Genomic DNA, 25,138 nt, shown 5'->3' with positions numbered 1-25,138 from the left:
CCCCCGGGATCTGGTCGAAGGTCTCCCGGAGGTGGGAGTTGAATACATCCCTGGCCGAGGGCTCCGCCAGGCGTTCCCAGCAGACCCTCACTATGCGCTTGGGCCTGCCAAGTCTGTCTGGCTTTCTCCTCCTCCAGCGGATCCAACTCACCACCAGGTGATGATCAGTGGACAGCTCAGCCCCTCTCTTCACCCGAGTGTCCAAAACATGCGGCCGAAGGTCTGATGATACGACAACAAAGTCGATCATCGACCTCCTGCCTAGGGTGTCCTGGTGCCAAGTGCACTGATGGACACCCTTATGTTTGAACATGGTGTTCGTTATGGACAATCCGTGACTAGCACAGAAGTCCAATAACAAAACACCACTCGGATTCAGATCGGGGAGGCCATTCCTCCCGATCACGCCTCTCCAGGTGTCACTGTCGTTCCCCACGTGGGCGTTGAAGTCCCCCAGCAGAATAATGGAGTCCCCGGGAGGGGCACTATCCAGCACCCCCGACAGGGACGCCAAGAAGGCAGGGTACTCTGCACTACCACTCGGCCCGTAGGCTGAAATGATAGTCAGAGACCTCTCCCCAACCCGAAGGCGCAGGGATACAACCATCTCATCCACTGGGGTAAACCCCAACACGAGACGGCTGAGCTGGGGGGCAACAAGCAAACCCACACCAGCCCGCCGCCTCTCCCCGTGGGCCACTCCAGAGTAGAAGAGAGTCCAACCCCTCTCAAGGAGATGGGTTCCAGAGCCCACGCTGTGCGTGGAGGCGAGTCCGACTATTTCTAGTCGATATCTCTCGACCTCCCGCACAAGCTCAGGCTCCTTCCCCCCCAGCGAGGTGACATTCCACGTCCCTAGAGCCAGCCTAAGCATCCGGGGATCGGGCCGCTGAGGTCTCCACCTTCGTCCGCCACCCAATCCTCTTTGCACCGGTCCCTCACGGTTCCCCCTGCAGGTGGTGGGCCCACTGGGGGATGGCCTCGCGTCTCTCGTTCGGGCTTGGCCCGGCCGGGTCCCGCGAGGAGCAACCCGGCCACCAGGCGCTCTCCGACGAGTCCCGACCCCAGGCCTGGCTCCAGGGTGGGACCCCGGCTCTGCCGTACCGGGCGACGTCATGTGCCTCGATATTTTGTTCTTCATGAGGGGTTCTTGAACCATTCTTTGTCTGACCCATCACCTAGAGCCTGTTTGCCATGGGAGACCCTACCAGGGGCATTTAGGCCCCAGACAACATAGCCTCTAGCATATTGTGATAAAGTTAATTATTTTCCATAATGTCATGATGAAAATTTAACATTCATATATTTTAGATTCATTGCACACTAACTGAAATATTTCAGGTCTTTTATTGTCTTAATATGGATGATTTTGGCATACAGCTCATGAAAACCCAAAATTCCTATCTCACAAAATTAGCATATTTCATCCGACCAATAAAAGAAAAGTGTTTTTAATACAAAAAACGTCAACCTTCAAATAATCATGTACAGTTATGCACTCAATACTTGGTCGGGAATCCTTTTGCAGAAATGACTGCTTCAATGCGGCGTGGCATGGAGGCAATCAGCCTGTGGCACTGCTGAGGTCTTATGGAGGCCCAGGAAACTTCAATAGCGGCCTTTAGCTCATCCAGAGTGTTGGATCTTGAGTCTCTCAACGTTCTATTCACAATATCCCACAGATTATCTATGGGGTTCAGGTCAGGAGAGTAGGCAGGCCAATTGAGCACAGTGATACCATGGTCAGTAAACCATTTACCAGTGGTTTTGGCACTGTGAGCAGGTGACAGGTCGTGCTGAAAAACAAAATCTTCATCTCCATAAAGCTTTTCAGCAGATGGAAGCATGAAGTGCTCCAAAATCTCCTGATAGCTAGCTGCATTGACCCTGCCCTTGATAAAACACAGTGGACCAACACCAGCAGCTGACACGGCACCCCAGACCATCACTGACTGTGGGTACTTGACACTGGACTTCTGGCATTTTGGCATTTCCTTCTCCCCAGTCTTCGTCCAGACTCTGGCACCTTGATTTCCGAATGACATGCAGAATTCGCTTTCATCCGAAAAAAGTACTTTGGACCACTGAGCAACAGTCCAGTGCTGCTTCTCTGTAGCCCAGGTCAGGCGCTTCTGCCGCTGTTTCTGGTTCAAAAGTGGCTTGACCTGGGGAATGCGGCACCTGTAGCCCATTTCCTGCACACGCCTGTGCACGGTGGCTCTGGATGTTTCTACTCCAGACTCAGTCCACTGCTTCCGCAGGTTCCCCAATGTCTGGAATCGGCCCTTCTCCACAATCTTCCTCAGGGTCCGGTCACCTCTTCTCGTTGTGCAGCGTTTTCTGCCACACTTTTTCCTTCCCACAGACTTCCCACTGAGGTGCCTTGATACAGCACTCTGGGAACAGACTATTCGTTCAGAAATTTCTTTCTGTGTCTTACCCTCTTGCTTGAGGGTGTCAATAGTGGCCTTCTGGACAGCAGTCAGGTCGGCAGTCTTACCCATGATTGGGATTTTGAGTGATGAACCAGGCTGGGAGTTTTAAAGGCCTCAGGAGTCTTTTGCAGGTGTTTAGAGTTAACTCGTTGATTCAGATGATTAGGTTCATAGCTCGTTTAGAGACCCTTTTAATGATATGCTAATTTTGTGAGATAGGAATTTTGGGTTTTCATGAGCTGTATGCCAAAATCATCCGGATTAAGACAATAAAAGACCTGAAATATTTCAGTTAGTGTGCAATGAATCTAAAATATATGAATGTTAAATTTTCATCATGACATTATGGAAAATAATTAACTTTATCACAATATGCTAATATTTTGAGAAGGACCTGTATAATGAGCAGATAGGCAACAGCTGTTAAACACCAGGAAACTAAGGGAACCGAGGTAAAGGAGCAGCACTAGTAACTAAAACACAGGGAAGATGCTGCAATGGAACCAAAATGATCAAACTAAAAGTCCAACAGATTGTGACAATAAGTGTGGTTGAGTCAACCTTTTAAAACAAACTTCTGTTACTGTTCAACACATTTTTTTCCTCATTGTGAAATGGTTGATCATTAAAACAGTCCTTCAGACATAAATTTTCTTTAACGAGTCATAACCTTATACTGCATAATCCCACTGTGCTCTTCTTCACTGAAAGCATAAAACATTTTCTAAAAAAACTATAGTATAGGATAGACCGAAAGAACGAGATCCCGGATACAAGCGGCTGAAATGAGCTTCCTCCGTAGGGTGGCCGGGCACTCCCTTAGAGATAGGGTGAGGAACTCGGCCATCCAGGAGGGGCTCGGAGTAGAGCCGCTGCTCCTCCACATCGAGAGGAGCCAGTTGAGGTGGCTCGGGCATCTATACCGGATGCCTCCTGGACGCCTTCCTCGGGAGGTGTTCCAGGCACTCCCCACCGGGAGGAGGCCCAGGGGACGACCCAGGACACGCTGGAGGGACTATGTCTCTCGGCTGGCCTGGGAACGCCTTGGGCTCCCCCCGGAGGAGCTGGAGGAGGTGTCTGGGGAGAGGGACGTCTGGGCGTCTCTGCTGAGTCTGCTGCCCCCACGACCCGGTCCCGGATAAGCGGAAGACGACGAGTACGAGTACGAAAATAAAAATACTAACACACATAAGTTGAAATGAAACAAATTGCAATAAAATCCGAATGCAAAACCTGACAAATTATTTTTGTTTTATTTTTTATAGTTTCTTTAGAGTATAAAAAAATTTAAAATTTAGAAAACGTCCTCAAGATTTAATAAAAAAGTGTTCTTTACTTTATCTCTATTGAATTATAACAGCTGTTTTTCTAACAATTTAAATACGAGGGCTGCACTGACTATTTGGCAGGAATCTGGGGCTGGAATCAGGAATTGTTTCAGCCTGACCTCCTTGATGGGGGATTGGCACTGAAGCAATCTGGTCCACGAACACACCGCAGCAGAGCAGCTAATTACCAGGACATGTTCAGCGTCGACGGATTTTATTTTTAGACCTCCAGAAGCAGAAAAAGCTCTGTAACTTGGTGCCACTTTAAAAGTTTTGTTCATAATAAATCCTTTCAAACCAACTACCAAAAATGTGCTTCTTCACATTCAGACTTTAAAATATCCACTAAAGGCGAATTAATGAAAAATCAATGAAATTATTTATTTTGAAAAGTAACTTTTGGTTTGATTTTAAATAAATTTGAATCTATTTGGATTATGTAACTTTATCTTAGCCACTTGGCTTCATATAAATAAACTGAATACAAAGTCAGAATCCCAGACCCAGAAAGTGTTGCTCCATTGCTTTCCTGCTTCCACCTCTCTGCCTGTTCAGACGCTTTTCTCCTAAGCTCCCTGCTTGCTTGCATTCTTTTACTCCTAACTTTTTATCTCTTAGCCAAAATTACGGAAATATTGGACTAAAACGACTTCTAACCAGCGACTCCCAAGGATTATTATTATTTTTATTTATTTTTTCTAAAGGATTTTGATGTTTTTATAATCAAACTCGAAAGCAGGACAAGTTGACGCCAGCTAATCACCACAAAATGCCTCTCTTCACCACAGAGGACTTCGACAAACTTTTACAGAAATTGGCTGTTGTGGAGATGAAAATTCATTGACTAGAAGTGAATGTGGAGGTGAATATGAGGTACAACGATGATTCAACTCTGCCTGTGATCCCAAACAGTGACAGCCAGCTCAACAACTCAACCGGCAATCAGAACACTGAGAATAAACCTACCAACAGACCCCCCTGGCATGTTTTAGACGCATGCCCAAAAAATCAAGGTGGACGACTCACTGGAAGATCTCAGCAATTAAATAAATTAGAATGGCCAGAATTACAGAGAAATGTCCCCGTTTCCCCTGGGAAAAGGAGACTTCGACAGCGAGCTGCTGTCACAACAACTGATAGGAGTGAGACAGCTGGAAATGATGGAGTTCTCCTCCAGAACAGATTTGCTCCACTACAGAATGAAAACCAGGAAAATGATACATCTTCTGAGAACAATAAAAGGTTTGAGAACAACCTTCAGTCTAAACAGTTTTCTCCTAAGCTGCCAGAGAAAAAGCGCCCCACCAGACCAAGAACCCTAATAGTGGGCAACACAGCTGTGGATGGGATTAAAAACTTCTGCAACAAGAAAAACACAAAAGTTCTGATTGGTACCAGTAACGTGGTGTCTGATATCTCAGAGAATATTCTTACAATCACAGAAAAGCGCCCGTCTCTAGAAAACCTTATTATACACTGTGGAGCCATGGATGACGTGGCTAAGAAAAAATCAGAAGGACTGAAGGAGGATTTCCCTCGTCTTCTGAATATTGTTGGAGGTCTCAATATCAAGGTGTTACTCAGCGGACCCTTTGCACCGATTTTCTGTGGAGATGAGATTTTTTCCAGACTTCTGATGATTAATAAGTGGTTGAAAAAAACATGTGCCACCACACCTGTGAACTTCATCAACAACTTTAATATTTTTTGGGAAAAAAGACAACTCTTCAAGCAAGATGGTTTCAGTTTAAACAAGCCAGGAGTCAGACGTCTCACATCTAATCTCTTCGATTCAGTAAATAATCCGCCAGCAGCTACGACTTTCAGCAGAGAACATGGAGTATCAACAACAATGATAACGCTGCCTCTAACAGCTCCAGCAGAAACAATCTGGCTGAGAAAGAGAGGTCATCACAAAAGGTCATCCCCGTCGAAATCCACTGGAGAGGTGGACCCCCCCCCCCCTATTATACCCCCATCCCCCCAGACCCAGACTAACACCCCCACCCCAGACCCCGACCCAGACCACACAGAACTCTCCCATCTCCACACTGAGCCTGCTTTTTGCTTTACTGGATTCTGATAACATGAAAGGAGCTTTTAAAATCGGGACCCAAATGGTTCTGACATCTCCATTCAACACCCCCCGTGGCTGAGGCCCAGCTACTAAACCAACATCTTCCAAATGCTGCAGACCTCCACCAACTCCTAATCTATCTCCTCCTAATCAGGACCTTCGAATCACTTCTCTGTGATACAGTCTGGGCCCCAGTGGTAACTCTATCAGAAATGATCATGTCCAGGAAAAACTTGGGCCCCTAATAGGAGATAGTTGTAAAATCTCTGTGCTTATATGTGACAGAAAGAACGAAGCTAAAAGGATAAGAGACAGTAATAAACAATCAAACAAAAGCCATAAACTGTCAGGTACAACCAGACACAGAGTTAATATCAGCAACTAAGTCATATAAACTGGCTTTATTAAACATTAGATCTCTGTCAGGAAAATCATTTTTAATCAATGACTTCATTACTGACCACGATCTTGATGTTTTTAACAGAAACATGGTTACATGAATTTAATGAAGCTCCCATTCTGATAGTCGATGCCTCTAAACTACAATTTTCTTTGTGAGAGCAGACAGCAAAGAAAAGGTGGAGGGGGGCCACTTTGTTTAAAGATTTATTAGAGTGTAAAAAAGTATTTCTGGGCAAATTTAACTAAGCTGAACGCAGGTGGCAAAAGACTGGACTCCAGGTTCACTATATTATCTATAAAGAGAGACTATACAGATATAACCTACAACTGAAAAATGCAAGGGAATCTTTCTTTTCTGAGATCATCAGTAAAAACATTAACAATGCTGGTGCATTATTTGCCACGGTCAACAGGTTAACAAACCCTCCTGTAACTGTAGCATCTGAACTCCACTCTACCAGGGCCTGCAATGAATTTGCTAAATTCTTTACTGAACAAACCCAAAAGATCAGAGAGGCAGTCAGCATATCCACATCAACTCCAGTACCAATGTTGTCTCCAACTAGAACTGATTTTGACAAAATTTCCCAATTTCACCAAATAAACTGCAAATCTTAGAAGAAATCGTACAGCAACTAAGCTCTTCTTCCTGCTGTCTCGATCTTTTACCCACAGCTTTCCTTAAGAAAGCTTTGCCTGTAATAACATCTGATTTAACTCAGATAATAAACACGTCCCTTTTTTCAGGCGTTTTCCCCCAGGTCCTGAAAACAGCAATTATCAAACCTCTATTGAAAAAGAGTAACTTGGAAAGGCTGCTACTACAGAACTACAGGACTATATCAAACCTCCCCTTCATCAGTAAGATTATTGAAAAAGCTGTGTTTAAACAGTTAAACAACTTCCTAACAACGACCAACCGCTTCGATGTCTTCCAGTCAGGCTTCCTGCTCACCACAGTACAGAGACTGCTCTTGTCAAGGTGTTCAATGACATCCGTATAAATGCAGACTGTGGAAGAACCACAGTGCTGGTATTATTGGACCTTAGTGCAGCATTCGACATTGTTGATCACTCCATTTTATTAGAGCGCCTGGAAAACTGGGTCGGCCTTTCTGGTACAGCACTCAATTGGTTTAATTCCTACTTGAAGGACGGACGTTTTTGTGTCAGTAGGTAACTTTACATCAGAGACCACAAAAATCACATGTGGCGTTCCCCAAGGGTCCATCTTAGGGCTCCTTCTATTCAATATCTACATGCTCCCCCTAACTCAGATTTTAATAAACAACAATGTAAGTTATCATAACTATGCAGACGACACACAGCTATACGTTACGATGTCACCAGGTGACTATGAACCCATTCAAGTGCTTGGTAAATGTTTAGAAGAAATCAATGCATGGATGGGCCAAAATTATCTTCGGCTGAATCAAAACAAAACTGAAGTAATAATCTTTGGACCAAAGGAAGAGCGTTTAAAAGTTAGCACCCAGCTTCAGTTAATAGAAACCACCAGTCAGGCTGGAAACCTGGGTGTAGTGATGGACTCAGACCTGAACCTTCAGAGACACATAAAGACAGTAACAAGGTCAGCCTTCTATCACCTAAAGAACATCTCCAGGATTAAAGGACTAATGTCTCAGCAGGACCTTGAAAAACAAATTCATGCGTTCATCTTTAGTAGAAGTGATTACTGCAACGATGTCTTCACAGGTCTGCCTAAAAAGTCGATCAGACAGCTGCAGTTGATCCAGAACGCTGCTGCCTGCGTCCTCACTAGAACTAAGAAAGTGGAGCACATCAGCCCGGTTCTAAAGTCCCTACACTGGCTCCCTGTAGCTCAGAGAATAGACTTTAAAATACTTCTGTTAGTCTATAAATCACTGAATGGCTTAGCACCAAAATACATTACAGACTTGTTGTCAGTGTATCAACCACCCAGACTTCTCAGGTCTTCTTGCTCAAATCTACTCTGTACCCCCAGAACCAGAACTAAACATGGAGAAGCAGCTTTTAGTTCTTATGCTCCACTAATCTGGAATAAACTCCCAGAAAACTGCAAAAGAGCAGAAACCCTAATTTGCTTTAAATCAAGATTAAAAACCTATTTGTTTAGAGTGGCCTTTGACTGGGCCATCTAAACATTATTACTTACATTTTCAGTCCAATTTTCCTTTCATTTTCTTATCCATCATTCTATTCTCTTTATTTTATTTTTTATTATCTCTGTTGTTGGATTTTCTATATCATTGTAATGTTTTTCCGTATGTACAGCGCCTTGAGTGCCTTGTTGCTGAAAAGCGCTATATAAATAAACTTGACTTGACTTGACTTGACTTCCAAGATCATTGGCACCCCAGGTAAAAATGTGTAAAACTCTTTACTGCAGTAAATTCATTTCATACTGAACAAATTAGACAAATCCAGAGCTTAATTTCAGAATATTTATTCAGTTAGGGAAAAAATCCCAAATTAAAAATTCTGAATTTTTCATGAATAAACAAAATACCAGAATTGTTGCTACGCTCCATGTAAAATAAATATAACTGAAGCCTTTTTTTAATTTCTGAAATATTTTAATTTATTATGTTTATCTCATACATTTAATCTTTTAAATAATAATACACAAACTTTTTTTTACGGGATTTGAAAGAGTGAGGAAGATGATTTTCAGCGTTCTCTCTGATCTGCAGCAAAGATTGACTTCTTGTGGTGACCAGGTCTCCATAACAACCATTAGACACTTGTTCCTTAGGAAGAAAAGGCCTTTCTGCCCTACCATCACAAAAGCTAACATTTTAACACTACTGGGGTTTATATAGAACTTTGGGCTCTGGTCAGACAATACTCAGATTGAGATGGTGGGTCAAGTGTGAAATAAAGGAAAAAGAATAAATTAAATAATACCTCATGCTCACAAGTATGGTGGAGGATTGGTGATGCTGTGGGCCTTGGGAGCATTGTTAAAGTGCATGGCATCATGAACTCTTCGAAGGACCATCACATTTTAGATAATATTGTGATGGTCTCTAGCAGTTAACTGAAAATAGGTCATCACTGGGTGTCTCAGCAGGATAATGGTTTAAAGCATATAAACATTTCAACACAGAAAGCTTCACCAAACAGACAATAAACCATCCATGGTCAAGTCAGTGCCCAGACCTATTACTTGTAGAAACCCTGTATGCTGAGCAGAACAGAAGAGAGCATCAGAGAAGAATCTGGAAGCTGATGATCTACAGAGGTTGTACAAGAGGATGAGTCCAAGTTCCCTCTGGCGGCATGCTCCAAACTTGTGAAATATTGCACTGAATAAATGTAGCCAAATTAGAAGTTTGTTTTTATGTCTTTAAGGATTGGATGGTGTGTACCCATTTAAAGTTTTGGCACAACAGTTTGCAGCGTTTTAAGGGCAGATTGTCCTCCATAATTGCTGCGCCAACAAAGCCCACCAGCCGGCTGCTTTTTTCCACCAGCTGGACTTCTCCGCCCTGTCAATGCAGGCATCACTCTTACATAATCCGCAAATGATCTGGAAGGAGCCATAAATTATTTCTGAGCTCAACAACTAGTCCAGTTCTCAGTAAAAACAAATCTTTTGGAGAGGTGTGTGTGTAATTTAACAAGCAGATTTCCAGGCAGAAAAGTGTTTTTTTCCTGATAAGAGTTTCTGTCTTCACCCATGAGATATATATGAAAATGAAGGATGAGTAAAGCTTTTTGAGTATGTGGTAATTTTTAAAAAGTCTGGGAGGTTGCCAGGCAGAAATGTCACTGGAAAACTCGGCCATTCAGAGCACAGAAAGCTCCATCTGATGGTTCTGAGATGTCATTAAATATTAAGAGCAACTGAGTGCAGTGTCTGGTAACACAGAGATTGTCTGAGATCAACCGTATGAAACGGGCGAGATCAAGGAGGAGGAGGGTGAGAGAGAGGTGAGAAGGATGGATCCCTCCCTCCCAAAGGAATGAGCTTTCATCGAGCCCAACCTGGCTGCTCGCTCAGAAAGTTGGTACTGAGGGAAGAAGACTGCAGATGAACGCAACCAAGCGAAAGGTTGCCTGGATAGACAACCACTCTTTAAAGGTCAATCTGACTTCAATGAGCAGAAACTGTGTCAAGGTCCACATGACTGAGTTCTTGAAAGGTATTGAAGGGTTAAGGAAGCAGAAACTCAGAGTGAGCAACAGCTGAAGGAAATGATTCAACAACAACCAATAAAAGCAGCAAAAGGCCACAAACCAAGCAAACCTGATCCAAACAGAACTAAACTCAACCTACCAAAACTCATTTGTGGACAACATGAGAGAACATTTACCAGAATAAATAGCTCAATAGTTCTTATTTCAAGAAACTTGACCAGAAAACCTACAAAGGCTCCCCACACTACTTCAGCAAACTCCTGCAATGCAGAACTGCTCTATTTCGACTGTATGACAGAAGTCTTTACCTTATCTGCAAGGCAGAGCCTGGCCAGCCTACAATGGAAGCTCATTTCAGCTGCTTGTGTCTAAGATCAAGTTCCTTTAGACAAAACTCATATCCACAGAACTGCACATTTTGGCCCTTTTGACCACCACAAAAACCAGAGCAACACTCATTGCTGGGAACAATGCCATCTCTCATAAACAAGATGTCAAGATACTTGAAGTCCTCGACTTTAGACAAGGAGACAGAACTTTACCCCTGACCCAGAGGGGGAATTCCATCTTTTTGATGTTAAGCAAAATGGGCTGTAATTAACAAACATTCATCCCATCTTCTGAACACCAAAGGCCATGTTCTAATGAAACAAACTGAACCACATCATCGGCATAAAGCATTCTATTACCCTGACACTGTCTCATATCAACCTTTTCTTTTAATTGTGGAGAAAGACACAATATCATAAGAAAATAATGCTCAAGCACTGCATTACTGAATTCGACACTAGCATACAATTTCATCACCAGATACATGAGGCTGCCACAAATTATTTGGACCTCTCAAAAAATGTCAACCACAAAAGGCAACTTGGTACTCAGGGTGCTGGAAACAGAAAGTGAAACTGACAGCTTGACCTAATTTATGATGAATTTGGCACTAATTTGGTTTAATTTCCCCTCATTTCTTCATGTGCCTGTATTCCAACATAGATGGCAACACAGCAAACAGTGAGACTGTCACAATCTACAGTGTTTGGGTTTTGATTATTTCCTTGGTGTTTACTATGTTCTTAATGTCTTGCCTCTGGTGTTCTGTTGTTATGTTTGCCATTAGTGTTTTGCCATATTAGTTCATTCATTTGTGTTTAGTTTCTTATGTTGTGGTTATGAATTTGAATATATTATTTAATATTTAATATTAATATTTTAATATTTTATTAAATAATATTTTAGTCTGTGAAGGGTTGTCCTGTGAATACCAACCCAATAAGGCGGTGGTATTAGGACAAAATTGAAAGGGATGAGCTAAGCTCTGACATTATTGAACAGCAAAACTCTGAACACACACATGGAATGAATTCACACAATTTCTTAAAATACAAGAATTTATTAACAAAAATAAGTCAACTCAAAGTGAAACATATTTCAATAAACAAACTCTTTACTTTGCTAAAACAATCCAACTAAACTACCAAGCAGAATTAAAGAATAATGAAGACTAATGGACTATGTAGAATATAAACAAGTTGATTAAAGATGATTGGAAATCATGACTGAGTGATGCAACATTACCATGCAATGTTTATGTTTGAGAACCAAGGATTATCTTAAGGAATCTGGAAGTGAAGTTAAGTTAGTCTTGGAACTGACTTAGGCAATAATTGGTACACCTTTAGATAACCATTCACAATGCAAGATCAGATAAAATATTATTTTAGAAAAAACTATTTTAAAGAATGATTTGCTGGAGAAAAAAAAACCTTCTGGATGACCAGTTCTCAACTGTGTTTAATTAGCTGCCTTGATTTATTAAAATAATATTTAAATAAATATTATTTTGAATAAGAACCAAATCTTTCTGGAGAAATGGGGCTTAATGGTGTTTACTTAGTTTTCAAGTTTAGTAAAATAATATTTAGGGAAATATTATTTACTAGATTGAAAACGAACAACCTTTTTGGGTAAATGATCTTTAGCAGGCAAGCACGTGTTCTTAGCTGTTAGCAGATGAATTCAATTCAATTCAGTTTTATTTATATAGCGCCAATTGACAACACATGTCGTCTCAAGGCACTTCAAAACAGTCAGGTAAATACATTCCAATTAATGCTAACCATTGAACAGTTCAGTCAGATTCAGTTATTTATTCAAAGTGGATAAAAGTTTTTCTATCTAAGGAAATCCAGCAGATTGCATCCAGTCAGTGACTTGCAGCATTCACTCCTCCTGGATGAGCATGTAGAGACAGTGGACAGTCACTGGTGTTGACTTTGCAGCAATCCCTCATACTGAGCATGCATGTAGCGACAGCGGAGAGGAAAAACTCCCTTTTAACAGGAATAAACCTCCAGCAGAACCAGAACCAGGCTCAGTGTGAGCGGCCATCTGCCACGACCGACTGGGGGTTTGAGAGAACAGAGCAGAGACACAAAGAGAACAAAGAAGCACTGATCCAGGAGTACTTTCTATGGGAAGGAAAAGTAAATGTTGATGGATGTAGCTCCTTTAGTCGTTGAAGCAAACAAAAGATGCTTATAGCTTATCATCAGAATCCAACACATACCTTTAAAATACCATTAATTAAAGGGTTAAAATACATAAGCGTGGACGCCGCGTTATGGTCGATCTTCTGTGTTTAAAATCACCCTTTAAATAAAGTTTGTCTTAACTTAAAAAAAAGCACAAACACAGAACACATAAACTGAGCACATGTGCTGAGCAGATAATCTGCTAGCACTAAGATGCCTGAGTTTCAACATAAACAAAACCAAACAAAAACCAAATCGTTCTGTCGGCCGGCCAAACTGCACGTTACTGCTGTAACCATGGTGATGAGGTCCCGTTGTCCTTCCTTCAGACCAGGAAAACTGCTCTACTCGGCGTCGTAGAGACAGGGTCTTAGTGCATAAGATCGCATGATTGTATGACACTCTTGGATCCAGTTTGAAGAGTTATGTCTGTTTGCCAGCAAAGAGACATTAGCGCACTGTGTCCCTCCATTCAGTTCCTCTGGGGACCTGCATGGAAGAGGTCCGTTTGTTGCAAAAGCGAGGTTTTTATTTGGACAGTGACGTCACTGGAAGTCCGCTGTTATTCCCCGTTTCTGGCTGTGCTGGAAGTAGGTTAATGCGATTTATTTTGAAAGTTCCAGAAAAGTTCTACTGGCCTTTGATTTTGTAACCATGGCTGGAGTCCTAACTCTTAGTTCATTCTTAGCATGGAAAAGAATGATAAAATCCCTCTCCAAGTATTTTAACAATGCATGGACGTAATGTGAAGGTGATGATGTGAAGCATTTTCTCAGTTAGGTTGGTGTGAAGATATTTACCTCTTCAGCAACAGAATGAAGCCAGATCAGTAAAAAAGCACTGGCCCCAGATGAACTACAACTTCAGTCATCAGACACATAAAGGAACTCAACCACAGCAAAACACCATCTCCATGTGGAGATAAAACAGACATAGCTGTGAGAAGTTTTACATTTTAAAACAAGGCTTTCCTTGGTCAGCTCAAATGTTGCAGTTAACAGCATCAGGAGTAAATCTTAGAGGACCTGAGCCGTGCCTGAATGTGAAAAAGCAATCGTCTTTGAACCAACATAAAAAAAATAAAACAGCTTGACTGTGATTGGCTGGAAGAGGCAAACAGAAAAGCTGTTTGAATGCTATAACATCCTCCTTTCTTCAGGGCCTCCTGAGGGCAAAGAGATTGAAAACACACACACGTGTTGTCTCCGTGTCGAATCCACACTCGGCTTTTTTTACTTTATTTTCCCGCCTCTATCTCCACAGTGCAGCTGGCGCTCCAGTAAGCTCGGTGTGACCTTGAAAGAGGAAATGGTAGCATTTATGATTCTCTTAGCTTCATGACAACACTCGCTTAACATCACATATTAGCATTCACACAGGCTTCTCTTTGACTGACCAGAACAACCTCATCGCTGTATAATAGCAGTGAGGTGGCTTGTGCAGCTCCAGGAGAAGCTCAGGCAGACATACATGAAGTCTCTGAAGGACAGAAGTCAAGAAACAGAGAGTAGGCAGCGGTGGCAGCTTTTTATATGAGCAATATGGCTCCCTACCCAGGGCGCCCTTCTGTTAGAAGGCAGCAAGTGAACAACAAAATAAAAAAAATGTAGTGCATTGGGTAGCTCTGTTGCCTTGCAGCAAGAAGGTTCTGGGTTCGATTCCCATCAGGGGGACTTTCTGCATGGAGTTTGCATGTTCTCCACGTGCATGTGTGGGTTCTCTCTGGGTACTCTGGCTTCCTCCCACAGTCCAAAGACATGCCTGTTAGGTTAATTGGTCTCTCTAAATTGCCCTTAGGTGTGTGAATGAGTGTATGCATGGTTGTTTGTGTGTTGCCCTGTGATGGATTGGTGGCCTGTCCAGGGTATACTCCGCCTCTCGCCCACAGACTGCTGGAGATAGGCACCCACAACCTGCTATGGATGAAGCGGTATAGAAAATGATTGACTGTTTTGAAAAGCTATTTAGGGAATTAACTATCTTCTCCCATCAGAAAGCATTTATAAATAATGCTACTGATGTTGGCTCAGGAAATATCAAAATATGAATAATCAGTTCTTTAAGTTAGCAACAGAAACATTTAACATTTAAAAGTGTTTTTCTCAGGGTTAACTTAGAAAAGCATAATTATGTGGAAATTACCCAATCTCTCATTGGGTGCAAAATGACTTCATGTGGGTAGTTCCCATGTACAAATACAGTATCTGATCCACTGCATCCCTTCTGATCCTGCCTTTATTGTTCTATAAGCTGAAACAAGGATTTCAGAGTATGTCATCTCTAACTCAACTCTCTGCAGTACATGCTGTCAAATGTTAACCCTGTCCTTCAGCAAACACGTGAGCAGATTAACACCGCTTGAGCTCAGAATGTTTCAGTCCCAACTCCAGGATGCAGCATGAGCCGTCCTAACCCTGCCTCTGCTGCTGCATCCACATGGCCCCAACTGGCCCTCCGCAGCTGAGACCAACACAGAACGATAAACCAATCCCTCCCCCCTGCAGAGTTTACTGCAGGCTAGTACCCTAACCCTACTTATAGTCAAGACACAAGCAAAGACTTATCTCAGCACGGCTGGAGGGTAATTAATACTCTCATCAGCTAGCACTCCAACAGATCACTGACTTATGCGAAACATGACTTTAATTATCGTATCATCAGGCAGGGGTCTGTCAGTCATAACACACCACATCCTGAAAAAGATACCTCATTTTCATTGAAATTATAGGTTGAAGTTGCTTCCAACCAAGTCCCATAAAATTCTGACCTATTGTGCACAAAATAATAATCATGATAGTTAATTTTTTTTTTTCTCTCTCACTTCTTTACATTTTTCTCGGCTTCGGTCAACATTGACATGAGTTCCTAAAATGTTGAGAAATGCTGAAAGATGTCCATCATACAACTTTCCATCCTCCAATATTTGCCTTGTGGGACCAGTTATGTGAATACAGACTGGGAAAAAAGGCTTCATTGCAACATTGTTAGAGATTAATTCAGCTGCTTTATGTGATTTACATTTTTAATTATGCCGAAAATTAAAACTGCAATAATTAAATCAGGCATCAGGAAAACTCCATGCCCTTTTCCCCAGGGGAAAAACGAGGGATATCCATCTTCGGCCTTGGAATGAGTTAGGTACTTCTGGTAGAACAGATCCACTCAAAATCTACATATTGGGCCCCTATGGGATTAGGTGGCACAGTGAGATGGATCCAGGTGGGACCCAATGTGTCCTAGATGTATTGGGCAATTTGAACTGACTTCCTTAGGCCCAACTGGTTTTAATGAGTTGGATTGAATTCAGTTAAATCAATGGGCTCCCATACTAGAAGACCTGCATGAGCCAAAGTCCACACAGTACCCATCCAGCATAGGCAAAATGCAAATGGAACCCAGATATGCTGAGATTTATAGGTGATCCCCATCAACCTCCTCCACCTCCATTAGGAAGACTAAGAGGTTCCCAAGGCCACCATGAGATCTCTCAGTGAGTCCTGGAGATCCTTTTTGGCCTTCCAGTTAAAAAAATACCCTTCTTTCTGAGGTGAACATATCCTTACTAGATTCCCAAACCTTCACAACTGGGTCCTTTCTTAGGATGGAGACTCAAAGCTCCTCTTGAATATCCAAGTTCCCCAATCACCAGTTGATGACCACCCAGATTTACTCCTTTGTGAACAAGACCCCAAGAGGCTTATCTTGGGATAGTAACTCATTCCCAACCCTGAGGTGGTAATCCAGCTGCTACTCCAGTTCTTCCTGGAGGTTCAGGGGAGCAAGTCCAAAGCAGGGAGTAAGCAGGGAGCAAGTCCAAGCCCACTAGACTGGAGATCCTCAAACACTGTGGCTGAACTTCAAACTTCTGCCCACTATAGTTGAGAACAAACCTATTATGCCCACCTGCATGGTGGTGTGTTGCTTATCATTGACCTATTAATGGATGGACTCCTCTAGACCTCTGAGACTTAGACTTAGACTTGTTGGTCCACCACATCTCATACCTGGTTGACTGGACTGAGATTTTAAGAATGTTGAGGCTGACACCACAAACCTGTTGTTATGCTCCTCAAACTAAAACTTAAACTCAGATAAGCCTGAATTTCAGCATGTGTCAGTGATTTACTATGACTGTTGTTTTTCTATAGGCTTACCGCCGTAATTTAATCGCTCATGACAGACAACAAACCTTAAAAACATTAAAACACAAATTCATACAAGCATTAAACATGAAATGTTATCAGAGGTACGCTGCACTGTAAGCCACAAAGCAAGAGACCAACAGTGCAGCGTCCATTCAGCAGCGGCGCATCTGCAGCCTCAGATTGACGCCTAACAGGATGCAGCGTGACAGCAGCAGAACCACTGGGCTTCCCTGCTGCAGTGAGCATGCTCAGTGAGTTTTACAGCAGTAACTGTGGGCGGCATCGTGCGAGATATTCGTTAGGTATCTGTCAGGTATTTCTGGAGTTCCCTGGACGCCTCGGAGCTGCGTCAACAGATGAGCTGAAAATAAGTCATGACTGCAAACTGACGTGTTTTTTTTTTCTGATTCTGCTGCGAATTAAAAGGCTTCCGACTGCAGTCATCTTGAAAAAGACATAATGTAGATTAAAGTGAATAGGCCCACCTCACCTTACGTAAAACATAAACACATTAGGAAATTTCAAAAAAATACAACATTCTGTTTGAGAACAGAGGGGCTTAAAATCTCAAGGCAACTAAAACTTTCTCTGAAATAAACACAAAGCACTTTTTACATTTATACTTCATTTTTTCAAGTTGATCAGAGTCTAGGAACTTTTAATCTGTAATTAATGACTTTATTGGCCCTCAAAAGGCCCTCAGCAACACTGAAGGGGCTTCAGGTATCTCCAATAAGTGTGAGTGAGTGTGTGACGTCCATTGTTGTTTGTCTTTATGTTGGGTGCAAGTGATTTTATGTGTACGCATGAGGGTGGGAGTGGGTGATTATGACTGTGTGTGCCTGTGTTTTTTTTTTTTTTGTGACAGGTCGGGTCTTGGACTGCTCACTCTCCAGGATCAACTTGGCCCCCCCATATTATGGGGGCCTATTTCCTCCCCGCCACACTACCTGCCGGTGGTTGGAGTCTCTGCCCGCTGGTGTAGTTGTGGTTCTCGATGTCCGGGGCCGGGTGCTTTGGTGTGGGCTGTCTCACTCCCGGTGGCTGCTTGCCGGGGCCTGGCCCCCTGGGCTCTGTCGGGCCTCTGCTTGGGGGGTGGTGTGTCCTGGGGTCTTGGGCCTCTGGGTCCAGAATTAAATGTGCACCTCAACTCTCCTGTTTCCACCAGAACTGTCCGTCGGGAGCTCCACAGGGTCAATATACACGGCCGGGCTGCTATAGCCAAACCTTTGGTCACTCATGCCAATGCCAAACATCGGTTTCAATGGTGCAAGGAGCGCAAATCTTGGGCTGTGGACAATGTGAAACATGTATTGTTCTCTGATGAGTCCACCTTTACTGTTATCCCCACATCCGGGAGAGTTACGGTGTGGAGAAGCCCCAAAGAAGCGTACCACCCAGACTGTTGCATGCCCAGAGTGAAGCATGGGGGTGGATCAGTGATGGTTTGGGCTGCCATATCATGGCATTCCCTTGGCCCAATACTTGTGCGAGATGGGCGTGTCACTGCCAAGGACTACCGAACCATTCTTGAGGACCATGTGCATCCAATGGGTCAAACATTGTATCCTGAAGGTGGTATCCTGAAGGTGTATCAGGATGACAATGCACCAATACACACAGCAAGACTGGTGAAAGATTGGTTTAATGAACATGAAAGTAAAGTTGAACATCTCCCATGTCCTGCACAGTCACCAGATCTAAATATTATTGAGCCACTTTGGGGTGTTTTGGAGGAGTGAGTCAGGAAACGTTTTCCTCCACCAGTATCACGTAGTGACCTGGCCACTATCCTGCAAGAAGAATGGCTTAAAATCCCTCTGACCACTGTGCAGGACTTGTATATGTCATTCCCAAGATGAATTGATGCTGTATTGGAGGTCCTACACCATACTAATAAATTATTGTGGTCTAAAACCAGGTGTTTCCGTTTCATTGTCCAATCCCTGTATTTTGTTAAAAAAAATAAAAAAAAACAGCTGCAGGTGTATAAGCAAGCTGGGTGTAATCTTGTATTATCTTTATCCTTCTTTCTCTCCTCCACTCTTTCCTCCTTTTCTCCCCTTTTTCCCATTTGTCCCATCTCTCTCTTTTTCTAGCTTCTTTTTTCGTTTTCATCTCAGTCTCCGTGTCCGTAACAATTGAAATATTCCCAAAGAAGTTTATAATAAAGTTTATTCTATAAATATCAAGCAGAGCTTTAAAGCATTAGCTGTGATGCTCTGCTTGTGAAAGTAAATCTGTTGGGCAATTTCTTGGCACTCAGACAACAATTCTGAGCGATACTCTGCCGGACAGGACACGGTAAAAAAAAAAGGAAACCTGAAGATGAAGAGTGATTTTTGAGATTTTGGAATGACCCAGAACCAAATTCGACAGAAACTCTGTGGTCTCACCTGAAGAGGACAGAAATGTCCTCACAATCAGATTTTGACAACATTTAGAAGGCAGAGAGGACAAAAATTGTCAAGTTAAAATGCGCAATACTGATAGAAAGGCTCAATGCTTGAATTCAGTTAAAAGGTGCTTCAACCAAATATTAGTTGAAGGTTGAGCTGCTTAAGCAAGCAGGATGTTGCAGCTTTTTCATGTTTTATATTTTCCTTACACCTGATTAGTTTGTTTATAGTTGAATTCTACGGGAAATATGCATAGAAAATGTAAAAAGAAAATGTTTTAAAATGAGCTATAATAGTCTGTTTTTATATAACAAACACCTGACCCTTTTAACAGGGGTCTTTGAACCTTTGAGACCCCCTATATATGAATCATGCAGCATCACTGCATCATTTTATGGTATTTTCTATATTGTGCTCATGTTTCATGCTGTATATGTCTCCACTTACATTGATGTCTGATTTATAAGGGCTTCAGAATAAATTTAGACCTATTTTGTAACTGTTTCTGAAGAGAGTACAGTTAATCTTATGGGAGAGAGAGTGCTCATTCAGGTCCACACAGACTGATTCCTCTCGACAATAAGAAGAGGAATCAGCCGGTAATATCAAGCTGAAAAAAAGAAAACCAATTCCACAGCAGACACAACTCCAGCTGAGATATTACTGAAAAAATGAATTCTGCTATTATCAGTGTGTGCTAACAGAGAAGGGGAAAGCTAAGGTTAACATTGCTCCATTTAACATCATTTCCAAGGAAGCTATCCACCAATTGATCTGCAGAAGATGCTGAATTTATACAAAATTAAATCTGAGTTTGTGGGTCGGAGGTGTTAAAAATGATGTTAAAACTTAATTGAATTTTGGATTTATTGAAAGTTCTCAGAAAACTGTGACCATTCTAAAGATGAACAATTGTCCTACTGATGCATTACAGCAGAGTGCTGAGTTAAGGTCTGTGAGTCTAAGACACACTAAGATTTCTGTCTGTCACATGTAGCAGATTTTTCCAGTGGGACTTTCTCCTGTTAAGGGTGTAAAATTAAGGAATAAAACATAAGATGCGGAGAAGTGAGTATTGGAATCTGACACGCACTAAGGCCGTTTAACTACTTAATTAGTGGAAAGTCAAACCCAACTCTGAACCAGAGACCACAGTAGTGTGGAGCAGAGCAGAGCAGGGCATAGCAGGGTGGGGCAGGGCGGGGCAGGGTGGGGCAGGGCAGGCTTTCCTTTGCAGCCTGCTGACATGTAAGGCAGTTTCTGTTTCTGTTTGGGCTGCGTCGGTCGCCCTCTGAACAAATAATGAAAAGCCCGCTCTGTCAAAACAATCCCTGTCTTCAGAAAAATGCTGTCTTTGATTGATGCATAATTGTGTTTAAAGGGACAAGAGTATATTTTTACACAAAGTCTGAATGGTTCAGCTAGCACATCTGATAGGAGAAGCAAAATAGTGTTTAACATTGGGAATCTTTAAGAAAATAAATCTATATGGTTAAAAATACACAAACACAGAACATTTTCAGTATCTCCTTGTCATGCACCACTGCAGGAACAGTGACTTATAAAAGTATTTACACCCTTTACAGTTTTCCACATTTTGTCACCTTACAACAACATACTCCAAAGTGTTTTATTGGGATTTTATGTGACAGGCCAACACAAATGTTTTTATAAATTTAAATAAAAAAAATGTGGATCGCATTTGTATTCAGACCCCTTAAGTATTATTTCTCTAAATAAAATTCAGTGCAACCAGCTGCCTTCAGAGGTCACATAGTTTGTAGATAGATCACACCAAACTAATAGCGATGTACTCTACAAGTCTGGCCTTCTGGCGAAAGAAAAAGAAACAGATGATTTATAGAAAGCCATAATATGTCCTGTTTACACTTTAACATGAGCCGTGTAGGGGACACAGCAATTGGAATGGATGTACCTGACTTGAAATCTGTATGATTTGATTGAATTGACTTTGTGAAGTGCCTTAAGACAGAATGTGTTCTGAATTGGCGCTGTATAAATAAAATAGAATTGAATTGAAAAATCTTCCTCTCTGGTTGTGTAAAGCTGGTAGAAACATATCCCCAAAACAGGGTTCTACAAAGTAGGGGACTGAACATAAATCCGCCAAACAATTGTGATGTTTTCAGAAATTCACTTCATAGCTATGCACTAATCATGAAACCTGAGGTTGATTCCAGCTTTGGGTTTGATTCTTCCAACCAGACCGCCCTCAGCTCACTTTTGTCAGTTCAAGTTTGATGCAAATATTCCTTTGTTTGTTCTATCTCTTGTATATTCTGTTCAGATCAGTGGCTCTGAGATCCGTTTTCAGTGAATCTACAAATGGCCTTACTCGTATCTAAGATTACATTCGGGAATTTAAACTAATGTTTCGAATTTATTTGTGGAAGAAGCTGGGATTTCAACAGCTTGAATCAAGGCAATATAATCTTCACCAGTAGGGGGAGCTGATCCTCTGACACAGTGTGGTGGACAGCTCCTGGTGCTGAAAGCTCAACAGTCATAAAGAACTGCAGAAACAAACTGCCACATTTCATTAGGAAAAACAAACCAGGAGCAGCCCACAGGTTTCCACGCATCCTCAGACCCGCCTTAATGCACATGAACATTGTTCCAGGGGTAGCAATTTTTTGGATCTCAGAGAGGGGAATCACATCTCAATTCTCCAAAAATAAAATCTTCTGAAACTTAAACAGCAGGAAAGTGATAGAGTGTATGCAGTTACATGAAAAATGGGACTGAAGGGAAGAAAAGAGGAGAGAATGGATGAGGGAAGAGATGAGATGTTTACCTGTGTGAGGACGGTGAAGACTCACCTGGTTGGTGAAGAGCTGTGCGCTCTCAGAGATGAGCAGCTGGACCAGGATGTGCAGCCCGGAGGTGAAGAGACCGGCCAGGATGGCCCAGGTGAGCGGCAGCGGCAGCATGCTGTAGGTAGCGAACAGCGTGAACAGGACGTAGCCCACCCCATCCCCCAGCAGCCCGTAGCCCAGGCCGGCCGCCAGAATCTGGGTGGCCATGGCCACCCAGGTGACCACGCCACTGTACTGAAGGTAGCTGTGCGAGGTGGTGTCCTTCCGCACCACCACTAAGGCACAAATGACAACCTCTATGCCGGTGAAGAAGCCCAGCAGCGTTCCCTTGATGGGGTCCATAGGGGTGGAGGCCAGGGTGAGGTGCAGCACCAGCAGGGTGAGCTTGGTCACCACGTCCAGGATGTTCATTACCACCACCGATTTGCGCCTCTGACCCAGGAAGTAGCGCTGGTAGAGCTGCTCCAAGTCGCGGGACTTGAAGGCGTTCCGCAGCGTGGGGAAGATCACGCCCCGGTACGTGTAGCCCCAGTTCAGGAAGAAGTCCGAGTTGCTGGGCGCGCAGTCGATCTGCAGGAAGCCCAGGTCGCTGCTGGCGCGCTCAGGGAACACTTTAGTCCCGCCGTTGTTGTGCCGGTCCCCTATAGAGGTCCGGCCCGCGGATTGCTTCCGCGCATCCTGGATCGGGTCGAAAGGGTCGTCTTTGATCCCCCCGGTACCGCCGCCGCCCTGCTCGTTGATGAAGCGCTGCTCGGTGATGTGCCGCACCGCGTTCTGCCACAGCAGCCGCTTGGGCCGCGCGCTGCCGCTGCCGCTGCTGTTGCCGCTGCTGCTCGGCGTCTTGTTGATGGTGTACAGCTCCTCGCTGGCGCTGGAGCACCGCACCTCCGACAGCTCCATCACCGCCTCTCAGCTCTGATCGTCTGTGTCAGTGTGTGCCCCCCTTCTCCTCCTCCTTTTCCTCCTCTCCGGACTGTCAGTCGGATCAGCGGTTCTGGGGACACGACGTCTTCTCGTGCGCATCGAACCGAGGGCGCGTGCTTTTCTCTCGGGTTGGGGTGGGAACGGCGCGGGGCAGAGCTCGACTGGAGGTCATTGTCAACAGATCTGATCCCTTAAAGAACCATTCGTACCTATCCTGCCACGGACAGACCAGCCATCACGATCCCCGCCTGGTAAAATCACCGGGTGGCGCGTTCAACCAGCAGCATCAGCTCGAGCCACTGTGACCGAACCGTGGGCACCATCAGGGGTCGCGGCGCCACGCAAAGCCGGGACCAGTGGAACACAAGGAGAACCGCTGGTAGAAAAGAATGAGCTTCTTTTAGGAAGCGGGTCGGATGATCCGGTTCTTTTTTACGCGCAGAGCCGAACCACAGCAGAATTAACACGTTAAAGGAATTCCCAGTTTTTCTTAGGGTTCCCAAAAGGATCACCAGCCGTGGTAAAAATGCAGAACAAAAAATCCAATACATCCAAATTCTGAATCCAGACAAAATTCATAATCTCAAACTTGTTGCTGCGCGTGATCTTCCACATTCAGGATCAACGATCAGCGCGAGCCCTCCGGCGCAGATCAAAGCTCCATCTCGCGCATTTATAACACCTGTCTGACTGCGCGAGGCAAACAGGCATGTTCCCATTCAGTAAATAAATAACGCGTCCGATGCGTTCCCGTGCAGCGCGGGGATGAGCTTCTTCCTCCTCCTCCTCCTCCTCCTCCGGTCTCTCCCTATCAGACCTCCGCGGTTCCTCCTCCTCCTCCGCGGTGTTTTTAAAGCAGATGCAGCCGCGTTCAGAGGCGCAGAGAGCGGCGGCTGGTCAGCTCCGCTCTGCTCCGCTCGGGGTTGACGTCACGTGTGCTCCGTCTCTCCTCCTTCCAAACCCACTGTGTCATCCCACGCTCCTCAGCTCATCCCGTTGTCTGCTAACTCTCTCCTTCCCTCTTCACTCCGCGCTGCCTTCCTCCTTTCTGTCTCTTTGCTTTTCCGTAACTGGGTCACTTTTGGATCAGGCGCAGGCAGCCAACGTTCTGGATCTGTTTACCACGGATTGTCTCTGGATTTTTGTTGAAATGCTGGAAACATGATTTTATTGACAGCACCCTTGCACATTATTATGATAACTTATTGGTAACTCAGTTCTCCGCAGAGAAAACCTGCCTCCAGACACGATGTTACTTAAACTGCACATATTTTTAAAGACCAGTTACAGAACCCCTTAGCTTCAAACAGAATAGAATAGAATAGTCACTAGAACAACCACTAACTTCAATGTATTTTATTGGTACCTCCTTGATATCCCAACAGTGGAGAGGAAATGATGCAAGGTTTTTATATTTTCTTTTACAAACAGAAATCTGGAGGGTGTGGCGTGAAGTTGTACTGGTCTCTGTGTCTACCAGCTTAGCAGATCTACAGACTGATTTTTATTTTTTTTTTATTTTTTGCAAATTTTTTAAATTAGTTCAGACGAAGTCAGACAAACAATCGACAAGAATAAATTTTTTCTTCAAATGGATTCAGATCTGGACTTTAACAAGGTCATTCTAACACATGCATATACTTTAATCTAAATCTTTTCAGTGTAGCTCTGGTTTTATGTTTAAGGTAACAGGCCTGCTAGAAGGTGAACCTCCACCCCTGTAGTCTCAGGTCATTTGCAGCATGTAACAGCTTTTCTTCTAGGATTGCTCCTTATTGAGCTGGGTCAGAGAGAAGATGTAAACCTCATAGACAAAAAGATACAGCCAGGTGAAGGAGAATGTTTTTTTAAATGTTGTATTAGTGAAAAAAACAATAATTGTGCAGCTAAAACAGAAAACAAAAGCATGATTTT

General features: G+C 43.4%; 1 protein-coding gene across 2 annotated transcripts in view; it reads right to left on the bottom strand.

The window, feature by feature from the left end:
• adcy8 (adenylate cyclase 8 (brain)) overlaps window positions 1–24,251 on the bottom strand; it is a 138,700-nt gene extending 114,449 nt beyond the window's left edge. Inside the window, exon 1 of one of the 2 annotated variants that reach the window (XM_047369014.1) lies at window positions 22,304–24,251. In XM_047369014.1, the coding sequence (XP_047224970.1) occupies window positions 22,304–23,200 (897 nt within the window). In that variant the 5' untranslated portion in view covers window positions 23,201–24,251. The remainder of the gene's footprint in view (window positions 1–22,303) is intronic. The other variant, XM_047369015.1, reaches the window with a different exon arrangement.
• Window positions 24,252–25,138: the final 887 nt, after the last annotated feature.

The sequence above is a fragment of the Girardinichthys multiradiatus genome, chromosome 6, assembly GCF_021462225.1.
Source record: "Girardinichthys multiradiatus isolate DD_20200921_A chromosome 6, DD_fGirMul_XY1, whole genome shotgun sequence".
NCBI lineage: Eukaryota > Metazoa > Chordata > Actinopteri > Cyprinodontiformes > Goodeidae > Girardinichthys > Girardinichthys multiradiatus.
The sequence above is the reverse complement of the archived record's forward strand: the minus strand, read 5'-3'. Positions and strand labels throughout refer to the sequence as shown.